Source organism: Denticeps clupeoides, chromosome 12 (genome assembly GCF_900700375.1).
Source record: "Denticeps clupeoides chromosome 12, fDenClu1.1, whole genome shotgun sequence".
NCBI lineage: Eukaryota > Metazoa > Chordata > Actinopteri > Clupeiformes > Denticipitidae > Denticeps > Denticeps clupeoides.
Genome location: NC_041718.1, coordinates 21032580 through 21056591, shown reverse-complemented (window position 1 = coordinate 21056591; position 24012 = coordinate 21032580). Strand labels below are relative to the sequence as shown.

General features: G+C 46.5%; 2 protein-coding genes across 3 annotated transcripts; both read right to left on the bottom strand.

Moving 5' to 3' along the window:
* Nucleotides 1–17: 17 nt before the first annotated feature.
* Nucleotides 18–22173, bottom strand: LOC114800731 (protein mono-ADP-ribosyltransferase PARP3-like). 2 transcript variants are annotated; one of them, XM_028998455.1, is made up of 12 exons: nt 22049–22173; nt 20765–20958; nt 20567–20692; nt 20313–20495; nt 20106–20244; nt 19664–19887; nt 19119–19268; nt 18948–19034; nt 18661–18838; nt 18445–18588; nt 18286–18372; nt 18–142 (listed from the first exon to the last, which is right to left on the bottom strand). In XM_028998455.1, the coding sequence occupies exons 2-12, from the start codon at nt 20939–20941 to the stop codon at nt 60–62; spliced, it is 1578 nt and encodes a 525-aa protein (XP_028854288.1). In that variant the 5' UTR covers nt 20942–20958; nt 22049–22173; the 3' UTR covers nt 18–59. The 2 variants fall into 2 exon arrangements, with proteins under 2 accessions (XP_028854288.1, XP_028854286.1); XM_028998453.1 differs by lacking the exon at nt 18–142 and having other exon boundaries at nt 17438–18372.
* LOC114800732 (protein mono-ADP-ribosyltransferase PARP3-like) lies at nt 384–1480 on the bottom strand. Its single transcript, XM_028998456.1, has 4 exons — nt 1146–1480; nt 948–1073; nt 694–876; nt 384–625 (listed from the first exon to the last, which is right to left on the bottom strand). Exons 1-4 carry the CDS (start codon nt 1314–1316, stop codon nt 470–472), a joined length of 636 nt encoding a protein of 211 aa, XP_028854289.1. The 5' UTR covers nt 1317–1480; the 3' UTR covers nt 384–469.
* Nucleotides 22174–24012: the final 1839 nt, after the last annotated feature.

Below are 24012 nucleotides of genomic sequence, written 5' to 3'. Positions count from 1 at the left end.
TGAGTGACGAGTAGGATCTTCTTTGGAAGCGAGATCAGCCTCGTGAGGACACGGTGCCTTCAGAGCTTGAGCTTGAGCAGGTAGCGCATGCGGCACTGGCTCTCCTTGTAGATCAGATACTCGCTGTTGGTGAAGCTGCTGCCTTCGTACTGTTTCAGGATGAGTCTCTCCATCGTCTTCATGACGTGTGAAGTCAGGGCCACTGGCCTGTAGTCACCAGGGGACGACGGGTTGGCCTTTATGGGTACAGGAACTAAGCATGATGTCTTCCAGAGTGACGGGACCCTCTGTAAGTGACCTCAGATAATCACAAATTCTGAGTTTGACGCCTTTTAGGTGACCAAAACTGGACATGAAGTTAAAAAAAGAAGGCACAAAGGCTACAGTGTCTCCACCTGAGAGGCTGGACCAAAAGGTCCAATCAGAGACCTTTCCATTACCATTCACCATGTTCCCAGATGGCACACGTTCACTTCTCACACCCACCCAAGTTCATGGCCTCCATGGCATCGTTGAACATTTGTTTGCTGAAGATCAGCTCGATCAGCTTCTGCGTGGAACCGTCCAACGTGCACGGGAGGACGTTTTTGGTCGCCTTCATCTCAGGCCCATCGACAGTTTCCACCTGAGAAGCACACGACTAGAAATGCTGGACGAAGACAACTGGGGCTGGACCAAAACCGCAGCCTTTACCTTCACCTCAGCCTCGTCGTCCCCGTCCACCTCGATCAGGGTGTACTTGCCGGAGTGAGACACGAAGCTCTTGCGGTCCTCCCAGCTGTTCTTCGTTTTCTCCCTGAATTTCTTCTGGAACTCTCTGGTGGCCTGATCCATGGCGGAGTAGGGGCCGAGCAGTTTGCTCTGACCCGTCTCACCCTGGGAAAGAAGAGAGGAACTAGCAATCCACGGTTCAAGCTCGCGTGGACCCTCACCAGCCCAGAACTTACCACTCGTCCCCACCTCGTCCAGCAGTAGAAGCCGTTCCCTGATTTTAAAACCTGAATGACGTAGAACTTGTTGTTGTTACTCCCGATGTTGGTCTGGTTCAGCATGCAGTCATAGTCCTCGTGAACCTGCAATGCCACAAAATGGAGGAACTGAGGGGTCTGCTGTGACACTGGTGGACCTGGAGTGACTGCGCCCACCTCAGCTGAAATCTGGACGCAGTGGACGTCCACCTGGCCCTTTTCCTGCGGAGTGGACGCCTTCAGGGCTTCTCGGGCGCTTTGGTAGGCGTCCTTTGGCGGTGCGGGCTCCAGCTTGACCTTCTTGCCACCAGTTTTAGTGGATGAAGCTGCTCTCCTTTTGGGTGCCATTTTTTACCTCCTGAATACTGGTTTTACAGTGTTGTTAAAAAAACAGGCATTTTGGTTAAATTAGTAACTTTTTAAAGTATTAAAATAAGAAGAACACTTTAATTTTTCATTGGTTGTATATATCACCAGAAGTGAGAAAGTGTAAAGTGAAAGCGATGTGTTCGTCATAAAAAAACAGCCATTTTGGTTAGTAACTTTTTAAGTAATTTAAATAAGAATGTGTTATATACAGTACAGGCAAAAAGTTGTGTTTTCTTTATTTTCATGACCATTTACATTGGTAGATTCTCACTGAAGGAATTAAAACTATGAATTTTTGAAGATAAAGAAAACACATTGAATGAGAAGGTGTCTCCAAACTTTTGGCCTGTAATGTATCATAAGAGTGAAAGTGTAGAGTGAAAGTAAGTGAAGAGACGCTGCAGCACGGTGACACCTTAACCGCCAGGCCACCGCTGGCCCTGTCTGGAGTGAAATAAAAGGCTTTACTGCGCGGTTTCTGCCGTGTACCTGCTGTAAAAACTCGTTCCGCTTCCTTCCTGCCCAGCGTCCTCTCGACCCCACAGATTATTACCCTACAGATGGAATAATAATGTGAACTAGAAGCCAAAATTGCAAAAGAAATTTTGATGGGCCTGTCCGGACATTGGTCACAGCCGTGGGTGTAGCCTTCTGAACTGGTGTCAACTTTAAGAGCGGGTGGTCCTATTAAAATGGCCGATGGGTCAGGCACACCCATGCAGTCGTGATGTTTGAAAGATGTTGAAAAATTTGCATTTTAACATTCTAAAGCTAGCATGCTAACGTCAAAAAGGCTAACAGGGCGTGGCCAAGGTGCTTCACATTAAATTTGGTGTTGTTTGGAGCATGTTTAAAAATTAGCATGTTAACATGCTAATACTAGCATGCTAACATCAAAAACGCTAACAGGGTGTGGCCAAGATGCGTCATTGTAAATTTAGTCACGTTTGGAGCATGTTAAAAAAATTAGCATCTTATTTTTTGTGTCTCACGGCCTTAGCGTGGCAGCAACAAATGCGAGACATGGCCTTTTTGGCCTTCTTCCCTTTTTCCCATGTTTTCCTGACCACTGTTCGTGGTAGCAACACATCCAATATGTCAGATTGTGTGTCTCGGCCTCGCCTCGACTCCCGTGTCACTAGCTTTTACGGCTGGTCACATGACAATATGTCATATTGTGCGGAGTGGTCAGGCCTTCGTTTCTGTACGTTTCACGGTTCTTGCGTGGCAGCCTTGAACGTAAGACATGTCCTTTTTTGCTGGTCCCAGCACAATAGTAAATGGTCTGTCATGCTGACAGGCCCAAATAATAAGAGGAGACGCACCACGCGTCCGCGCCAGCAGGACAGTTCCCCTTCCGGCATCATCACTTTGTCTTATCAGAGTAGGTTAAGAGTAGCCCTGATTGAAAATCTCCCACTGCGCGCCGGTGTCCAGTAGGGGCGCCACTCAGACAAATTGCCATATTGTGATAAAGTTCATTATTTCATGTAATGTACTGATAAACATTAGACTTTCATATATTTTAGATTCATTACACACAACTGAAGGTAGTTCAAGCCTTTTATAGTTTTACTATTGATGACATGAATGAGTCTGGTTATGACTCTGCACAGTGTGGTCCACTTCGAGTATCTCTCGAAACGCTCAGAGCCTAACTGTAGCTCTGATGTTGTAGTTTTCAACACTTTAATTTCTGGACGAACCTCTTTGTCTTTTTCAGGTTCAGTGATGGTGAAAGAACCAATGTGTGATTCTGTGTATGTGACCGAGCACAGAAAGGGTGGACCTGAGAACCAGGTACTCTTCTGCAGGTCCACAGCTGGAATAAATCTAGTAGCTTGGTCAGCTGGATTTAACTCAGTTGGTACATAATGCCATTGACTCGGGTGTGTTGATGTTCTAATGCGTGTAACCCTGTTGACAACATACATGTAAAATCGTCTGGAAGTGTTGTGTATGTACCCCAACACAATTCTACTGTCTGTGTAAAACGTCACGTTGTCTACTTTAATGTCTAGCTCGTCTCTAAGAAGCTCAAATATTTCTACCGCGAGCGCCGCAGCACAGAGTTCCAGGCGTGGTACAGTGTTTGCAGGGCGGGGTGCAAGTTTAGACTTTCCCATTACAAACCCAGTATGGCACTGTCCTTCACTGTCAACAGTACGCAGATAAGCTACTGCTCCTATAGCTACAGTGGAGGCATCAGAGAAAATGCATAGTTCCTGTACTTCCATTGTGCTTGATGAACCTGGGCTGTAGCACCTTGGTATTTGGAGGTTTTCAAGAACTTGCAAAGAGTCTTTCCATGAGACCCACAACTCATGTTTTTCAGGGGGTAAGGGTGTGTCCCAGGCAATCTCGTCAGATAACAGTTCTCTAAGTAGTGCTTTGCCCTGCATTATTATGGGAGCGACAAAGCCTAAAGGGTCATAGAGGCTATTAACTGTTGACAACACGCCCCTATGTGTGAACGGTTTGGTCTCTCTTGATACATGGTAAGTGAAGCTGTCAGATTGTAGGTTCCAACAGAGTCCTAAGCTTCTCTGCACTGGGAGCGGGTCTACTCCTAAGTCCTTTGCACGAGCAGGGAAAGCTTCCATGACTTGACCTCCAGTGTAGAAGTGGCGGACATGGAACTCTGGGATCCTATCTGGCTCGACCTGACCCCAGGCGATCACACAGTCGTAGCCTTCAGGAGGCGTGGTCAGCGAACTGTCGTCGCTGGTGATGGTGAACTCCTTCCCCAGGGCCACCTCATTGAGAAACATCACTCCAAAGCCCATGGCTGCAGAGACTGTGGACACTTTTTGTAAGTGTACGTCATTTTTACGTCATTATGTGGGTTCTTCTACACTTCACAAGTTACCATAAGAGGCAGACTTGACGTTCTCCGAGGCGAAGTAGATGCCTCTGCCCACTCGTCCTCCAGAGTGTGGAATGGCCTCCACCTCTTTGGGTTTATGAGCCTCGGCTTGCAGAGTCTGTGCCAGTTCGATATCTGCGAGGACCTGGAGGCAGAAGAGAATTATGCAAGAATAATGCAAGAGCTGCCCGCAGATCATCTGTCCTCATCCTACTTGATCTATCTGCTGCCTTTGACACAGTTAATCACCTCATTCTTTAGATTTAGGAATTACAGGAACCGTACTAAATTGGTTCACCTCTTATCTTCAAGACAGGTCTTTCAAGGTTCTCAAAAATTCTCTCTTCACAGGGTCTCCGATCCCAATCGGCTCTGTTCTCCTTCGTTGTCCCTGGCTGGTGGAACGACTTGCCCTCCTCCATTCGACTAGCCGAGACTACCACCACCTTTAAGAAGCAGTCAAAAACCCACATACAAATACAACACACACAAACATACAAATATAACACTTACACACGCACAAAATATCCATATTTTTGTCAAGCACTGAATTTCCAAGCATGTTCTTTTTCTGACAAATTAGGCCTTCTGAGGGCTCTTAGTTTTGTAAACTCAAATCTATAGAAACCGAACAAGAATTGCTGGTGTCTTGCCGGCAGACCCCAGTGAAGAGATCAGCAGATAAATCCTGGTTCCTGACAACTGCTAAACGATGACTCAGCATAAAACGAACCAGAGGGTCACCACAGCCACCACCACCGTAACAACTACAGCTTCAGGGATCTTCAAGTGGACCAGTAACATCATAATGGACACGTAATGTAGCTTCTGTTTGAGATTATATCTCATTAAGATTAGTTTTCTTACCCCTTTGGCAGATAATTTTGCTTGTTTTAAACAAACAATCACTTAATTTTGAGATGTTTTATCAGAAAACAAGACATAATTTCTTATGCTATTTCGTGTGTCTAGTAAATGTATCTTGATTTAAGATTTTTTTAGAGATTTGGACTGAAATCAGGACAAAACTACTAAGTTAGAAAAGCATTTTTTGCAGTGTGTGTGTGTGTGTGTGTGTGTGACAGTGTGAGTTTGTGAGGGTGTGCGTCTGCGAGAACAAGTTCTGACATTCAAACAAATCCTGTTAAATTTTCTGATTTGTATTGTTCTTTATTTTTTTATAAATTATTTATCGTTCTGGCAGCTCAGGTGGCACTTTTTTTTTTTTTAAGTTTATATTTGGCAGATGTAAAGCATACATGTGTATGTTTTTTGTGTTAGTCAATTTTTATTTTATTATAATTATAACAGCTCAAGAAGCAACATGTTTGTGCACTTTCTAAAGATTTTGGTTCTGTTTTTTAATAAAGGGTTGGTGTCAGGATTGCCTGCAGCTGGGCTCCACACCGGAATGCAATCCTGACGCCCCATAAATGCCGGAAGTTTTCGCCCGTTCGGGGTCGCTGGCATTTTCGTGAACTTCAGTTGGTAACACTGCTTATAATTTGAGTTCTGGCAATCGCCACACGCCTACGGGTTAGTTTTAGTTCTTGATTTATGTTAAACTGTTTTCGGCCACCGCGCCATTGTTTCTTTGTATTTGTTTGTTTATGAATAATAATAAAACCCCGTTCCCAGTATGTCAGACCTCTGCGCTTCCTTCCCCCGTAAGTCCGTAGTCGTGACAGAATGCCAGCGACCCACCCAAAAGCGCAGAGGTGGAAAGCAGAGGAGAAGAAACGCCGCGAAGGACGCAGCCCGGCGCGGTGAACGCGGACGGCAGGGCAGAGACGCGCCGCCCGTTCTTGTGGAGCGTTTTCTCCCCGAGAAGCCGTGGTACGCGGCGCCGCGTGATGACGTCACCCCCGGGAAACTCCGCGAAACCCGGAAGCGACAACGTCGGCGGGTGAGTGGGCGGAGCGAGGACGTTGGCGTCGGCAGCAGCGAGGAAGTGACTTGGGCAGCGAGCGCAGAAGATGCGACCCCCACGATCTTCGCCATGTCGAGCCAAGAACTCTGCGCTCTGCTGGCCAGGCTCCCCGTGGACGACACGGACGACGACGAGAGCACAGGAGACGAGCGTTGGGCTCCGCCCATCGCACCAGTCTGCGATCGTCGCAAGGTCCGTGGGGACCCACGTCACTTCCAGGGGGGTGAGAAGCGGCAACAACAACAACGGCGGCGTTCCTCCAGCGAGGAGGTGGGCAGCCTCCAGCCCGAATGGCCAGAGTACTGCCCATGGGAGCTTATCGCGCCATGGGTCCAGGATGTCCGCAGGGTGGACGACCCTCGGAGTCACCGGTGGGAGGACACGGATGACGAAAGCGATGATGACGTGGATTTTCGGTGGGCGGTCGGTGCCGGGATGGCTCCGCCCAGCGTGCGCGTCCGAGATCATCGCGGCGTCCGTGATGACCCATGTGACTTCCAGGGGTACGAGGTGGACACGGACGACGACCAGGATGACGCCGTTTGGGCAGTCGGTGCCGGGATGGCTCCGCCCATCGCGCCCATCCAGGAGCGTCACGAGGTCCGTGGAGACCCACGTCCCTCCCAGCAGTGTGAGGAAAGCTGGTGGAAGAGGGCGACGGGAGGTCGCCAGCCAGCAACTGCGCTGCCGGGACTGCCTCGCAGGGAATCCTCCATTCCTGCTCCAGTCGCCGACCCGCCTTCCCTCTGCCCGGACGTTCCCCAGCAAAATGGCAGCGCAGCACCAGCGCCCACACCTGCTGGAGAAGACGTCCACCCCCCTCCACACCACACACCTACCACCATCTCCAGCGACGTGCCCAGCCCAGTGTGGGACCGCCCAATTGTCCCGGGACCCTTCAGTGGGGCAGCAGACACAGACGAGATCACTACCATCCTCACGTGTCTGACTGGATCAGCATGGGGCTGGAGCACAACCCTCTGGCAGCAGGGAGAGACAGACAGGAGTTTTCGGGACTTCCAACAGAGACTGAGGGCGGAGTTTGATCGGCCTGAGCCAGGGATCGAACTCTGCCCCTCCACCACATCCAGTGCCAGTCAGGATCCGGGGCAAGAAGACCCAGCACTGGTGGGCGACGAGAAGGTCGCTCCTCCCGAGATCCTGGCTGTGCCCCCTGAGGAGGTCCCGGAGAGCCCAGAGAGGGAGCCAGACGACCCTCTCTTCTGTCTGTCTCTGTCTGTGTGTGTCTGTGTGGCATATGTGTCCGTATGTCGCCCCCACTTCCCCTCTTTGTGTCCACCAGATGGCGACCCAGCCGCGGAGCCGAACCCCAGGGAGGAGGTTCCTGACCCGAATGTGCTGGTCCAAGGCGAGGTGGACAAGCCCCAAGGTACCCCTAAGTCCAGCCGGGGGGGGTGCTCCCCCAAAGAATTTTTTGGGGGGGTGCAGTTCGGGTTGGGGACTCCTCCTGAGGGGAGGGGAGGTGGGGAAGCGATGGAGCTGGGTCCTCCGGTAGCCAGTGAGGAGGGCGGGCCAGGCATGGGCCTGCGTCTGCCTCCAGAGGGGTGGAGCGCCATAGAGCCCCCGGGTAGGCATGGGGACCCAGCTGGGACAGGCAGGAAGAGGGCCTGCTTGTCCCAACGGACGCAGAAGGGGCTAGCCGGATGGTCTGGCAATGCCCCCCCCTTGGCACCAGGGCCGTGCAGCGAGAGGGGCTGCATAGTCCCAGAAGGCACCAGCCTGGGGTGCCTGGAACAGTTGCCGGAGGCTCTGGGACAATCTCCCTGTGCGGTGCAGGGGGTGACACTAGACGTGTCAGAGGGGACATGTGGAGACAGGGCCCACACGTACCCAGATGGATCGGCCCTGATTATTGTGTGCAGGTACGGGAGTCCGGGGCCGCCATGCGGGACCACGCCGGGGAGCCAGGCCGAGGGTCCGGGGCCGCCATGCGGGACCACGCCGGGGAGCCAGGCCGAGGGTCCGGGGCCGCCATGCGGGACCACGCCGGGGAGCCAGGCCGAGGGTCCGGGGCCGCCATGCGGGACCACGCCGGGGAGCCAGGCCGAGGGTCCGGGGCCGCCAAGCGGGACCACGCCGGGGAGCCAGGCCGAGGGTCCGGGGCCGCCAAGCGGGACCACGCCGGGGAGCCAGGCCGAGGGTCCGGGGCCGCCACGCCTGACCACGCCGGGGAGCCAGCCCGAGGCACCGGGGCCGCCACGCCTGACCACGCCGGGGAGCCAGCCCGAGGGACCGGGGCCGCCAAGCCTGACCACGCCGGGGAGCCAGCCCGAGGGACCGGGGCCGCCACGCCTGACCACGCCGGGGAGCCAGCCCGAGGGACCGGGGCCGCCACGCCTGACCACGCCGGGGAGCCAGCCCGAGGGACCGGGGCCGCCACGCCTGACCACGCCGGGGAGCCAGCCCGAAGGACCGGGTCCTCCAAGGGGAGGATACAGCAGGGCAGGAGCCCTGTGGTTGCCGCCGTCCGCCCCGCCGCCTCCACTGATGGTACTGTTGGGGCTCCGAGGACGTAGCCCTTGGAGGGGGGGCTCTGTCAGGATTGCCTGCAGCTGGGCTCCACACCGGAATGCAATCCTGACGCCCCATAAATGCCGGAAGTTTTCGCCCGTTCGGGGTCGCTGGCATTTTCGTGAACTTCAGTTGGTAACACTGCTTATAATTTGAGTTCTGGCAATCGCCACACGCCTACGGGTTAGTTTTAGTTCTTGATTTATGTTAAACTGTTTTCGGCCACCGCGCCATTGTTTCTTTGTATTTGTTTGTTTATGAATAATAATAAAACCCCGTTCCCAGTATGTCAGACCTCTGCGCTTCCTTCCCCCGTAAGTCCGTAGTCGTGACAGTTGGAAATGAATGCCTTTTTTTTTTTTTATCCGATTCTACGATTAATCAAAAAATAATAATCGACAGATTAATCGATTATTAAAATAATTGTTAGTTGCCGCCCTAATTCAATTACTTAAATGTCAATTACATGAGCTACACATTTCTGTATTTGTGGTCATGTACATACTTCAGCAGTGGAGCTTCGCCATCTAAAGACACAAATGATTGCAGTTAAGAAAAGTTGACACTACATCTAAAGAAATGGCATTTACCTGTTATCCAGAGCAATGAAATGTTACAGGGACCCCTGGAGACACTCAGGGTTCAAGTGGCTTGCTTAAGTGACAGCCGTACCTTCGTCTGCGGAGACTGTGTTGGGGTGCAGGCCGGGACTGGTAAGGTGCAGCTGGCCTGAAGATATGAGCAAATACATTGACGACACCATAAAATAAAATTACCAACTGCTAATCACAAAACAAGAAAACCTTTACAATTTCTAATTTATATACCTGCTGGGTCCCATCAGTTGGCCAACTCTGAGGGTCTGGCAAATCCAGCCGACGCCATCTCCTCTTGGCAGCCTCAGAGCGACCCCCCCTTCCGTGGCATTGTCTCAAAGCAGCAAATTATAAAGTCACTCGAAAAACTGGATGGAGAGCATGGATGGAGTTTTTAAAATGATTGTGCTCACTGAAATGTTTGCAATGTATGCAAACCACAGCGGCTCTCGCAAAACCAAAACAGACGTTATTAGCATTATAGAACATTATTTAACAAAATGTACAAAATGGAGAAGGTGAGCAGCATACATGTTTGCAGCACCCATGCTATTTTAATATGATAACAATATTTACTTTCAAATGAACGTTTATCGCATGACACAGTTCACATTTTGTTAGCAAGTGCCCGGAATTGTTGAAAGTTCTCTCACAGCATTTGCTAATAGTAGTTAGTAATGACGACAGTTTCGCTAATAATTTTTCATGTCACTATCACCGTTTAGACATACCTGGTGTTTGTTAAGTTTATAAAACCAATGATGGGCCAAACATTACTATTTATGTGTGCACATTTCTGTAATTAGTCAAGGTTATCATAGATTAGCAGGGCTAACCGTTAGCGGTTATTAAATAACTTCAATTCAAACGGTCCATTAAAAAAATCCAGCGGATATCCTAGTTACAACATGACTGAGCTAGTGTTTATTGTCGCAACGTGTATTTTTCCATGTGTTTCATGGTTAACATGTAAGTGTTTTGCTGCATATGTAGTGCCCTCAGTTCGATGTAAGTGATTTGAGAAGAAAGATAACAGGGATGTGGTATACAGCAAGTGTATTTTCGTTTCATCATATGTTCAATATAATATGTTATTTCTTGTTTAAACTGTACAATGGTATGCAGAGTTTATTTTGTGCTGTCTTATCATAGAGTGGGATAGAGAACATGTGACAGGAAGAGTCGGAGAGAAGAGACAGGAGACAACGTGGTGGCGCCAGTTTTTTTCTTAGTTTTTACCCGCAATTTAGTTAGCGAATTTACACGTTTTGAGTTAAGAGAGCAAGTGCATGCACATGTATATATGTTTTATTCATTCGAGAGTTAAAATATTTTCATGCATGAGGGTGCATTGTGCACCCTCCTGAAGGCTACGACTGTGTGATCGCCTGGGGTCATGTCGAGCCAGGTAGGATCCCAGAGTTCCATGTCCGCCACTTCTACACTGGAGGTCAAGTCATGGAAGCTTTCCCTGCTCGTGCAAAGGACTTGAAAGATTTAGACCTAGGAGTAGACCCGCTCCCAGTTCAGAGAAGCTTAGGACTCTGTTGGAACCTACAATCTGACAGCTTCACTTACCATGTATCAAGAGAGACCAAACCATTCACACGTAGGGGCGTGTTGTCAACAGAGGTTTTCCGACTTTCTGGAAAAATAGCAATTGCTATACAGGTCAGAAGTGCACGGACTTGTGTTGCAACTCTGCACGTGGCAGAGACCGGGAAACCAGCGGGACGCGGGACGGCCCGGTGCTGCGGAGACCATGGACCACGCGAGGAGCGTCACGGGTACATTAAGAACTGCACCGACGAAGGGTTTATTCTGCAGCCGGCAGAAGTGCAGCGGATCGTGGGTACAGTACTGGAGGAAGTTGTGAGTAGACTCAACACACATATTGTCCACCAGTTTGAGCTTCACCAAGCGCGCCAACGTAAAAGGTACCTAGACTGTGAACATTTAATACCCGGGTATTTAATTTTATTTGTGTTATTGTTTTAATGTTTATGTGGTGTGGGTTTTTCCCCGGTATAATTGTTGGGGATGGAAATAAATGTTCAGTTGTGATATATAGTTCCATTGTACCTGTGATTTCATGTGTTGTTATGGTATAGGAGCTGGGACCAAAGATATAAGGTTACATGGGAAGTGAATTATAAATTAGTGCAAGGGAGGTTAATTGCATACAGCAGTAGTGCATTCCAACATGCTAGCCTGAGCCTCTTCGACACTGTGCGAGATCATAACCCTAGACAAAATTAAATGTGCTTTGTAACTTACACTTAAACTACATACATAGGTGAATCTGGTGGTGGGTTCTCTAAATTCTGGTCATTGTAAAAACAAGTTTAGTGGGAGTGTTACACCGGTAATTTACTTCCTTTGTATCTATTTATTTGCAGTGTTTCTTTTATTGAGATTACCGGTAATCACGTTATCTACTACCGTTTGTTTGACATGAAATTCAAACTGAAATTCTTATTGTTGGTTGCCTTTGTGTAATTTCTCCTTTTTCTTTTCTTTTCTTTCCAGGTCATCAGAGGGTGAGGCTACCCTCCTGTTCAGTGCCAGGCTAAGAGTAAGGGGAAATAGATTAGGTATGTGACTAGTTAACATGCACCACAATGTTCAACTGTAAATTCGTTGGCTGTGAGCATGTGTCTGAGAATGTGTGTGACTATGTTCAGCACACAAAACTGCACAGCAATGCCCCCAATTATCACTACCAGTGTGGGGTGCCTAACTGCTCACGTTTTGAGTTTTTTTTGCAGCGGTAGTTGTCAAGCTCAGTTTTGAGTAGCCTTGTTCTTTTTGTAATTTTTCAAGACAACTTTGCACTACAAGATTTTTACACAATGCTGTTGTGTGTGGACTCATTATGTTTGAGATTGAGAGGAGCGCCTGACCCGTTTACGACATTCCTTCATCGCTCTCTCCCTTGCTCTCTTATCTTGCCATTAAGGCCTCATTCCCATCCTGTCCATTATTGTTATTGTGACACAGCTATGTGAATAGTTGTGAGACAGGTAGTTGAATTGCAAGTTTGCACAATTTCTCTGCATTTTGTGTATGTGTACTGTAATGTACCTGTACATTGAAAAATATTTATTTTTTAATAAATATGCCATTGGGCTAACATTGACTTTACCTCAGAGTTGTTTGTTGGGGGGAGGGGGTTAATTGTACAATGATTGTAAATTCACAGTAAATGGAAGCTTCATCTGCATTACTTTTACAGTAAGTTACTGGACAATTTTAGCATGACTTCCACAGTGTACATTGTAAATTCACAGTAAATTATTGTCAAATTGTACATTACTTTCACAGTACACACTGTAAAAGTACAGGGCCTTGTTGTAATGATGTACAGCAAAAGGTTGTAATTCCCCAGTAATGTACTGTAATATCACAGTAATTGCTTTGTCATTGAAGCTGTGGAGTTACAATATAAAGTTGTGCTTTTACAACAATGCATTGTAATATCACAGATATAAAATTACAGTAAATTGCTGTGAGTATATTTCACAGTATATTGCTGTAATCCTTACTGTGAAAGTCATGCAAAATTTATCCAATTATTTACTGTAAATTCACAACGAAAAATTTTACAGTGCAGTACTGGAGGTGCACACAAACATTCACATATGAAACTGACAAGCATGCATTTATACTACTGAAAACTCGCATACACACATATGAAACGCTCACACAGATACAGGTGAAAAGGACGCACACACATACTACTGAGTTTTCAGTAGTATAAATGCATGCTTGTCAGTTGTGAATGTGCGTGTGTTTCACATGTGTTTGTGTAACAAAAGTCTGAAATATTTCCTAAACGGCCCCTCATAAATATACAGTGACATTTCATAGGTTTTTCATTACTGTTCACACAGCACTCCATATTCACAGAAAAACACAGGATTTCTGCAGATTTATTAATACATCTAATACAGCCATGAGTCCTTCACACCTGGCTTTGGGGATCCCCTGCCATGCGGGTCATAGCGAAACATGTACACTGGCAAGCTATATATCAAAAACTACATCTCCATTGTGTGATGTGTGCTATTACTTTTCTAGGCGATCTGAAGAGACAGAACAGAAACAGAAGCAGCGGCAGACGGTGGCACTGTACGGCCGATACTGAAAACGTGGTAATAGTTGTATATTGGTGCTACAGTGGCCCGGTACCCTAACTAGGACAGCCTAACTAGGGTGAATTTAACTTTGTCTGTGTCTAACAGGGGGACTCTGTAATAAACTGGACTTTTTATGAGTTTCTAGAACTTTAACAAAAAAGCCAGAGAAAACAGATTTGAGATTGGATTTAAGGTTTTGAGATTGGATTTAAACACTGAGACTGTGTCTGAGTCCCGGACACTGACAGGCAAGCCATTCCAAAACTCCAGAGCTCTATAGGAGAAGGATCTGCTCCCAGCTGTGACCTTCTGTACTTTTGATACCAGTAGTGACCCCGCACCCAATGATCGAAGTACTGATTTCAGTCCAAATCTCTAAAAAAATCTTAAATCAAGATACATTTACTAGACACATGAAATAGCATAAGAAATGATGTCTTGTTTTCCAATAAAACATCTCAAAATTAAGTGATTGTTTGTTTAAAACAAGCAAAATTATCTGCCAATGGGGTAAGAAAACTAATTTTAATGAGATATAATCTCAAACAGAAGTTTTAAGCATCACTTAATTTTCTTATGCCATTTTTCTTCAGGGACACAATAGGCGAGTCGTCCACGCGGAGACGCAGAGAACAGTCCGAACGCTGTTTCATCCAACCTCCACACCTGTAGGTGGCGCTGTAAGTCCCCGTCTAGTTCTCCTCCGCGGCGAGTTAAACACCAGCATCAGGGATATTACGCTCCTCACTTCAAAACGGAACAAAAGTAGGATTCTGTAGCGACTTACCCTGCTGCTGAACCCCCTTCTTCCTCCTCAAACACTCCAACATGTTTGCGTTTCAGGTGCTGGGTCATTGCCGTGGTGCTCCCGTGCCGTGCCAAGTCGCTCTTGCATATTTTCGCTCGTTTTTTTTTTTTTTTTGCTCCGCGCTGTCTATGAGGCGCCAAACTCTGCTAGCAAGTGTGTTCACTCCGCTCCGCGCTCAAATAAATTTTTTTTTTAATAATCAAATGTCTCCGTGTCGTGCAACATAACGAATCGATTAGGAAATTCGTTGCCAACTCTTTTAGTAATCGATTTTTATTGATTCGTTGTTGCAGTTCTAATTTAGAGCTTTATAGGTCAAAAGTAGGATTTTGTAGTCTGTCCTAAATTCGATGGGTAACCAGTGCAGTGATTGTAAGACTGGGGTGATGTGGTCAAATTTCTTAGTTCTAGTTAGAACTCTGGCTGCAGCATTCTGTACTAGCTGGAGTTTACTCATGCACCTACTAGAGCATCCAGACAGTAATGCATTGCAGTAATCTAACCTTGATGTAATAAATGCATGGACCAACTTTTCTGCATCATGCATTGAAATGATATTTCTTATTTTTGCAATATTTCTAAGGTGAAAGAATGCTATCCTAGTGACATTATCTACGTGCGAATTGAATGAGAGACCTGCATCAATGATGACACCTAGATCCTTTACTTCAATACTTGGTGAAATAGAAAGTCTATCCGGGGTTATGGTGTAGTCAGCCAGCTTATGCCTGGCTGCTTGAGGCCCAAGTACAAGAGCTTCTGTCTTGTCAGGGTTTAACAGGAGAAAGTTGGTGAGCATCCACTGTCTAATGTCCTTCAGACAATTCTCTATTTTGTCAGCTGCTGCCTCTAATCTGGCATTGCTGTCAGATACAGCTGTGTGTCGTCAGCGTAGCAATGAAAGCTAATACCGTGTTTGCGGATGACGTCACCTAAAGGTAACATGTATAGAGAAAAAAGTAATGGACCTAGGACAGAACTTTGTGGAACACCAAACTCTACTTTACTATATGAAGACAAAACACCATTGATGTCCAGAAACTGATATCGGAATGTTGGATATCGATCTATAATTTGAAAGCTGACTGCGATCAAGATCCGGCTTTTTACTCAGGGGTCTAATGACTGCTACCTTGAACGAACTTGTACGTGACCGGTGCTAAGTGACGAGCTAACAATTTTGAGGATAGAATTTATAATATCGGGTGCTATTTGCTTAAGGAACATTGTTGGAATCGGATCCAAAGCACAAGTACATTGATTTGACGACAAGATTAATTTAATTAATTCATGCTCTTTAATAAGGTTGAAGCGTTCTAATCGGTGGTCATTTGAATATTATTTTCCATAGAAATATCAGTGGAGCTATTTGTTGTGCTTTTAATCTTATCTCTATTTGTGACTATTTTAATATTAAAGAAATTCATAAAATCGTTGCTACTATGATGATATTGAGTAGTAGTATCCGTTTCTGTCTTATTCCTGGTTAGATTGGCTATAGTGTTAAACAGGAATCCGGGATTATTTTTGATCTTGTCTATTAACGAGGAGAGATACATTGATCGAGCTGCGCTAAGAGCCGTGTTATAGTTAAGTAGGCTCTCCTTCCACGCTATTCGAAATACGTTTAATTTACTTTACTTAATTTATTTACTTTACTTAATTTGCGTTCTAATTTTCAGGCGGTCTTCTTAAGCGAGTGTGTGTGATCATTATACCAAGGAATTAAGTTATTATCTCTTACTATCTTCCTTTTGAGGGGAGCGACTTTATCTAACGTTCTACGCAGTGTTAATTCTAGACATTTGGTCGCTTGGTCGAGTTCAGTGGGGTCTGACGGTGAGTTTATCAGCGTTGATAAATCTGGTAAGGTATTAATAAACCTCTGTGCCGTACTTGATGTAATTGTCCATTTGTCTCCATAACGAGGGGGGTTGAGTTTATTGTGTCTGAGACATATTTTAGAAGCGATGAGGAAATGATATGAGATCATTTCAGATTGCGGAAGAGTAACTATATCTTCTATATTTAAACCGAAGGTCAGTACGAGATTGAGCGTGTGACCACCTTCATGAGTAGGTCCTGTTATATGTTGGTTAACTCCAACTGAGTCTAATAAAGACAGGAATGCGGTTCTTAGTGAGTCTTCTGATTTATCACAGTGGATGTTAAAGTCGCCGACAATTAGGGCTTTATCCACAGATACAACTAAGTTGGAGACAAAATCTGTAAATTCACTAAGAAAGTCAGAATAAGGTCCAGGGGGTCTGTAAATAATAATCAATGGAATGAACTTATGATTTTTATTTTGTGAGACTACATGAGTTATGTTGGTCTAGAGTTAAATCCATGTCCAGGTTTATGAGTAATACCGAGGGTTGTAAATTACTGCCTCTTTCAGTTAAGCGAGGTTGGTGTACATAGCTGTATCCAGGAGGACTAGACACGTTTAATGCTATTTCGGTCAGGCACAGGACATGAAACCCCTGATCTGTAATAATTTCATTGACAATGAGCGTTTTAGGTGTAAGGGATCTAACATTTCATAATCCTATTCTAATATCAGGGGTGCTGGTTGTACGTTCAGTAGGAATGATAGTAACGGGTAGTAAGTTCCCGAAACAGACACCCCGTCCAGCCCGTGGAACAGACACAGTGTCAGCATATTTATGAGTTTTATTAATGTTTCTTGTATAATCTCTTGTTTTAATAGAGCGAGGTAAAGACACCGTGTCAATATTGTACACGCTGGGTGGCGACTCTACGCAAATGGCAGATACTCGGTTTAGCCGGTCTGTCTGCTGCCTGGTCTCAGCTCTGGCGAGTCAGTTTTGTTTTTTGGTTCTAAGACTATGAGCCAAGTTTTTAGACAACTGAGTGCCGCCCGCCCACACAGGACACACAAGACAAACTGCCGCAACAATCCCAAAAAATCTAAATAATATTTCTGAGAATAAATACCATAGCGAGTGGGGCGTTTTGTGGGGCGTCGGTGTCACATGGTGCCGCTCCGTGCTGCGGTATCTCCACCTCTCCGGAGGTGGGGCCAGGAATGGATTATGGGTCAAGTGTGGGCCCCTTGGCAAAACGTTCGCGAACGTTAAAACTTCGTAGCTACAGTTAATGTTGTCGTTATCTGTGTGATCCTTTTGTCTAGCAACTGTCTACTACAGCATGCTGTCTGCTGTTCTAGCATCATGAGATAACCATCAGACAGAAGTCAGAAAATATTAGAACTTGTCCAGTTTTAATCAACAATGCAAACTGATCATGCAGTTTGAATGTCATACAATTCATGCTCTAAATCAAAGTACTTTTGCTAATCATCCCATTTCTATTCAGCAGCCTGATCATTACCATGGGAATAAATAGGTCTCTGCCCATGATTTTACACATTGCAAGTTCTCCAATGTGAAAAAAGCTGTTTGCGTTGCAAATTGTTTTGGGCTAGGGGCCCCACGGGCCCCCTGCACCCCAAGGGCCCCTGGGCAACCATCCCTGCATCCTCCATGCCAATACGAGGTCTATAAGCAAACTGCGGGGGGGTCCATCCACGGCTCCAGTCAGACGCAGCTGTTTCAGGATGAGTCTCTCCATCGTCTTCATTACGTGTGAAGTCAGGGCCACTGGCCTGTAGTCACCAGGGGACGACGGGTTGGTCTTTTTGGGTACAGGAACTAAGCATGATGTCTTAGTACTTTAGTAAGTATTTTAATTGAAAGTATTAAATAGGCACTCTGAACATGTTCATACAGAGAAACTGTAAACCCTTCAAACAACCGCGATCAACAACGTTCTTCAGTAAATATATTATTAATCCTGTATAATCGAACATTCAAGGATTCAGGAGTAGGCGAACAATTTCAACAGGAATAAAGTACACTTATATTGTAATAAGCAATTACATTCTGGATTTTAGGGGAAAGGAAGGTGCATGAGTGACTAGTAAGATCTTCTTTGGAAGCGAGATCAGCCTCGTGAGGACACGGTGCCTTCAGAGCTTGAGCTTGAGCAGGTAGCGCATGCGGCACTGGCTCTCCTTGTAGATCAGATACTCGCTGTTGGTGAAGCTGCTGCCTTCGTACTGGGGCTGCCGGATGGCATGACCTTGGGGCACGGCCACCTGTTTGCCATCCAGCGTGATGAAGATGTCCTCGGAGGGGTCTGGAATAGAGCGCAGCAAATTCAAAACTGCTCCAGTGTAGGAGTGGCGGACATGGAACTCTGGGATCCTACCTGGCTCGACATGACCCCGGGCGATCACACAGTCGTAGCCTTCAGGAGGTGTGGTCAGCGAACTGTCGTCGCTGGTGATGGTGAACTCCTTCCCCAGGGCCACCTCATTGAGAAACATCACTCCAAAGCCCATGGCTGCAGAGACTGTGGACACTTTTTGTAAATGTACGTCATTTTTACGTCATTATGTGGGTTCTTCTACACTCCACAAGTTACCGTAAGAGGCAGACTTGACGTTCTCCGAGGCGAAGTAGATGCCTCTGCCCACTCGTCCTCCAGAGTGTGGCATGATCCGAAGGCCACTCTTCAGGATGGCGGCCACCACGGCCACGTTGGTACCGTGCCACAGCAGCCGCCGATTCTCCAGATGGTCGTTCTCGCCGAAACGCTCCTCCTGAAACAGACGTCCACCACGTATGATCTTACGCTGTGGTCTGACATTCCCAAGTGTCCAGGAAGTATAAGGAGGTGAGCTGGTGGCGTATAGAACAGGTTCTGATCACCTCAGTTTCTCTGTCAACGGTCCAAACGTCCACGATTTTTGGTTTTCTATTCGGGGACGCTGTGACATCCAGGTATTTCTTAATGATCTTAAATGAAAATAAGAGTAATTCACGTCACGTGATATTATAGGCACATACAATCAAACCATCTTCAGCTTGTGATGAGCACACCTTGAATTCCTCGGAATCTTTTCCCAACAGGCTGAGCCCGCAGTTGAGCGACTGGTAGTCCTTGTCGCACGGATGGGGAACGGCCTCCACCTCTTTGGGTTTATGAGCCTCGGCTTGCAGAGTCTGTGCCAGTTCGATATCTGCGAGGACCTGGAGGCGGAAGAGAACTAGATGCAGTATTTGTCCAGTAGAGGACCGACGATAAACCAGGCGTCGCCACCACACCGAGCACAAAATTGACAAAATCGAGCCCGGCAGTCGGGAAAGATGCAACGTGGAGCCGCAACTTCTCTTTCCAGCGGGAGGCAGCCTCCTGTAAGAGAAGGTAAAGAGCTGAGCTGCTCTGACCAAGATCTAAAAGATTTTTTATCCAGATACAGTGAATGCAATGTGCAAGTGGGTAAAAGTAGCTCACGGTGGATAAAAGGTTGGAGACCCCGGCCATAAACAGTGGCTTCATTCCATGGGAAAAAATATTCCATAAACCAGTTGTCTGCATTAGAGTTCCATCACGTAACAAATAAGAAATCTTGGTACCACCTTACCAATAGCATGTCCTTTTTCTGCTCTATGATCGTGCCATCATCGATGACCGGCGGCCGAGCGCGGCCGAAGTTATGTGGGATGATGGTGAAGAAGCGAGAGGAGAGCTCCTCCAGGTCATGGCGTCTGGAGCCGCTCTTCACGGCTGCCTCTATCTCCTCCAGCACCTCGAAGCCCTTGGCGATCTGAGCCTTGCTTAGCTTCCCCAGGGGCATCTTCTTGATGTCTGTGAAGAATAATTCAAACGTCTGCATGAAGGTCCGAATCACAAAGTCTGAGTTTGACGCCTTTTAGGTGACCAAAACTGGACATGAAGTTAAAAAAAGAAGGCACAAAGGCTACAGTGTCTCCACCTGAGAGGCTGGACCAAAAGGTCCAATCAGAGACCTTTCCATTACCATTCACCATGTTCCCAGATGGCACACGTTCACTTCTCACACCCACCCAAGTTCATGGCCTCCATGGCATCGTTGAACATTTGTTTGCTGAAGATCAGCTCGATCAGCTTCTGCGTGGAACCGTCCAACGTGCACGGGAGGACGTTTTTGGTCGCCTTCATCTCAGGCCCATCGACAGTTTCCACCTGAGAAGCACACGACTAGAAATGCTGGACGAAGACAACTGGGGCTGGACCAAAACCGCAGCCTTTACCTTCACCTCAGCCTCGTCGTCCCCGTCCACCTCGATCAGGGTGTACTTGCCGGAGTGAGACACGAAGCTCTTGCGGTCCTCCCAGCTGTTCTTCGTTTTCTCCCTGAATTTCTTCTGGAACTCTCTGGTGGCCTGATCCATGGCGGAGTAGGGGCCGAGCAGTTTGCTCTGACCCGTCTCACCCTGGGAAAGAAGAGAGGAACTAGCAATCCACGGTTCAAGCTCGCGTGGACCCTCACCAGCCCAGAACTTACCACTCGTCCCCACCTCGTCCAGCAGTAGAAGCCGTTCCCTGATTTTAAAACCTGAATGACGTAGAACTTGTTGTTGTTACTCCCGATGTTGGTCTGGTTCAGCATGCAGTCATAGTCCTCGTGAACCTGCAATGCCACAAAATGGAGGAACTGAGGGGTCTGCTGTGACACTGGTGGACCTGGAGTGACTGCGCCCACCTCAGCTGAGATCTGGACGCAGTGGACGTCCACCTTCCTCTGGCCCTTTTCCTGCGGAGTGGACGCCTTCAGGGCTTCTCGGGCGCTTTGGTAGGCGTCCTTTGGCGGTTCGGGCTCCTGCTTGACCTTCTTGCCACCAGCTTTAGTGAATGAAGCTGCTCTCCTTTTGGGTGCCATTTTTTACCTCCTGAATACTGGTTTTACAGTGTTAAAAAAACAGCCATTTTGGTTAAATTAGTAATTTTTTTAAGTTATTAAAATAAGAAGAACACTTTCATGTGTTATATATATATATATATCACCAGAAGTGAGAAAGTGTAAAGTGAAAGTGATGTGTTCGTCATAAAAAAACTGCCATTTTGGTTAGTAACTTTTTAAGTAATTTAAATAAGAATGTGTTATATACAGTACAGGCAAAAAGTTTGGAGACACCTTCTCATTCAACGTGTTTTCGTTATTTTCATGACCATTTACGTTGGTAGATTCTCACTGAAGGCATGAAAACTATGAATGAACACATGTGGAGTTATGTACTTAACAAAAAGTGGAGACCTGACCTCCACAGTCACCAGACCTGAACCCAATCCAGATGGTTTGGGGTGAGCTGGACCAACAAGTGCTAAACACCTCTGGGAACTCCTTCAAGACTGTTGGAGAAGCATTTCAGGTGACGACCTCTTGAAGCTCATCGAGAGAATGCCAAGAGTGTGCAAAGCAGTAATCAGAGCAAAGAAACTAGAATATAAAACATGTTTTCACTTATTTCACCTTTTTTTGTTAAGTATAGAACTCCACATGTGTTCATTCATAGTTTTGATGCCTTCAGTGAAAATCTACCAACGTAAATGGTCATGAAGATAAAGAAAACACGTTGAATGAGAAGGTGTCCAGACTTTTGGCCTGAACTGTACATCATCAGAAGAGAGAAAGTGAAAGTGACGTGATTGTCATTAGGAAAAAAATGGCATTTTGGTTAAATTAGTAACTTTTTAAGAAATTAAAATAAGACTTTCATGTGTTATATATATCACCAGAAGAGCGAAAGTGTAAGTAAGTGAAGAGACGCTGCAGTACGGTGACACGGTGAAACGTGTCCTCTGTATTTAACCATCACCCTTGGTCACAGTGGGCACCATGACAGGGGAGTGCCCGGTGGCACCTCGTCGGATCGGGATTCGAACCCGGAACCTTCCGATTATGGGGCCGCGTCCATAACCGCCAGGCCACCGCTGGCCCTGTCTGGAGTGAAATAAAAGGCTTGACTGCGCGGTTTCTGCCGTGTACCTGCTGTAAAAACTCGTTCCGCTTCGTTCCTGCCCAGCGTCCTCTCGACCCCACAGATTATTACCCTACAGATGGAATAATAATGTCCGCGCCGGCAGGACAGTTCCCCTTCCGGCGGGATCCGCCCTCCCGCTGTCAGAATAAAAGGCTCCACTTGGACAGAAGACGTTCACTCAGGGGGTTCCCTCAACACATTTCAAAAGATTTGGGGTCCTTTTCCCGATCTGGTTACGAGTAAGAATTTCCCTTCTGCTCCTGGGTGATGCAGATCATGTCATTATTTCCATTTGTTTGGTTTTGTTTTGTTTTTCATATATTTGTTTGTTTGTTTGTTTGTATAGGTTGATTGTTTGGCGTTTTTATTGTGTGTTTCTAATATGTATATTTAGATATATTTTTCTTTTCCATTTGTTTGGTTTTGTTTTTTATATATTTATTTGCTTGTTTGTTTGTATAGGTTGATTATGGGGCGAATGTAAGCTGTTTTTTTGTATTTGTATTTTGTATATGTATTTTTCTTTTCCTTTTGTTTGGCTTTTTAATTTTTTTTTTTAATAGATTTATTTATCTATTTATTTATTTTTCTATTTATATATATTAAATAAATACAGATCTCAAAACTGTTACTGGTTCCATCAAGCAGAAGGCAGTTTTTTAATTAACATTTTTATTTTCTTTCAAGTTTAAAGAATCGTACAAAAAAAATCTATATTTTATTTCTTCCATCTGTAATTTAGTTTACTGTCCAGTTATTACCTGTCCCACAAATTCCCATTCACTTCACTGGCAGGTTTGTTCCTTCTGAGTTTTAATAATTATATATCATGAGTTTTATTGTCATTTCAGATACATGCATGTTAGACAGAACAACCTGGTGCAACGTACAAAAACTGGGGACACAGGCAGTGCAAAAATAACAGAATAACAATACAGACGGATGGAGACATGTTCTGAACATGAGAGGTAGAACATGTCTTTATCAGTCCAGGGTGGAAAGTCCCTGAGTTTTTGGGTGTCTGATGGTCTGTGGGACGAAGCTGTTGCAGAGTCTGGCAGTGAGGGCCCGAACGCTTTGGTACCTTTTTCGGGGTGGTAGGAGGGAGAAGAGTGCATGTGAGGGGTGTGTAGTGTCCTTCACAATGCTGGTGGCTTTCCTGATGCAGCGTGTGTGGTAAATGTCCACTATGGAGGGACGAGACACTCCGATGATCTTCTCAGTTGTCCTCATCACCCGCTGTAGGGTCTTGCGGTCTAATACGGTGCAGTTCCCAAACCAGGCAGTGGTGCAGATGGTCAGAATGCTCTCAATGGTCCCTCTATAGAAGGTGGTGAGGATGGGTGGTTGGAGATGGGCTTTCCTCAGCCTCCGCAGGAAGTAGAGACGCTGCTGGGCTTTCTTGGCTGTTGAGCTGGTGTTGAGATTCCTGGAGAAGTTCTCCTCTAGATGAACAAAGTGCCACGTGTTTCAGCAAAAAGAAAGTTGCTGCTCTAAAAAGTAAGAAGTGTCACCTTCATCCTAGAAAATGACCAGGCATCTCCACAGCTTATTACTTTTACATTTACGGCATTTCCCAGACGCCCTTATCCAGAGTGACGGGGACAGTCCCCCCTGGAGACACGATGGTAGAAAGTGGGGTTTGAACTTCATTCTGTTCATGGTGACACAGTGATTCAAGGCTACCTTGATCAAGGGGACCTCGGGATTCGAACCCACAACCTTCTGATTACGGGTTCGTTACCCGCTTGGCCACCACTTTTACTTCAGTTAACCCCAGAGTCCGGCTGGTCATCATCACTTTGTCCTATCAGAGTAGGTTTAGAGTAGGCCTGATAGAAAATCTCCCACTGCGCGCTGGTGTCCAGTAGGGGGCGCCACTCAGCTAGTTTTCCATCCTTCACATCCAGACAGAGTGGATTTAAAAAAAAATAGTTTAAAGTGTCTAAGATGAGTCCTTATGGCCAGA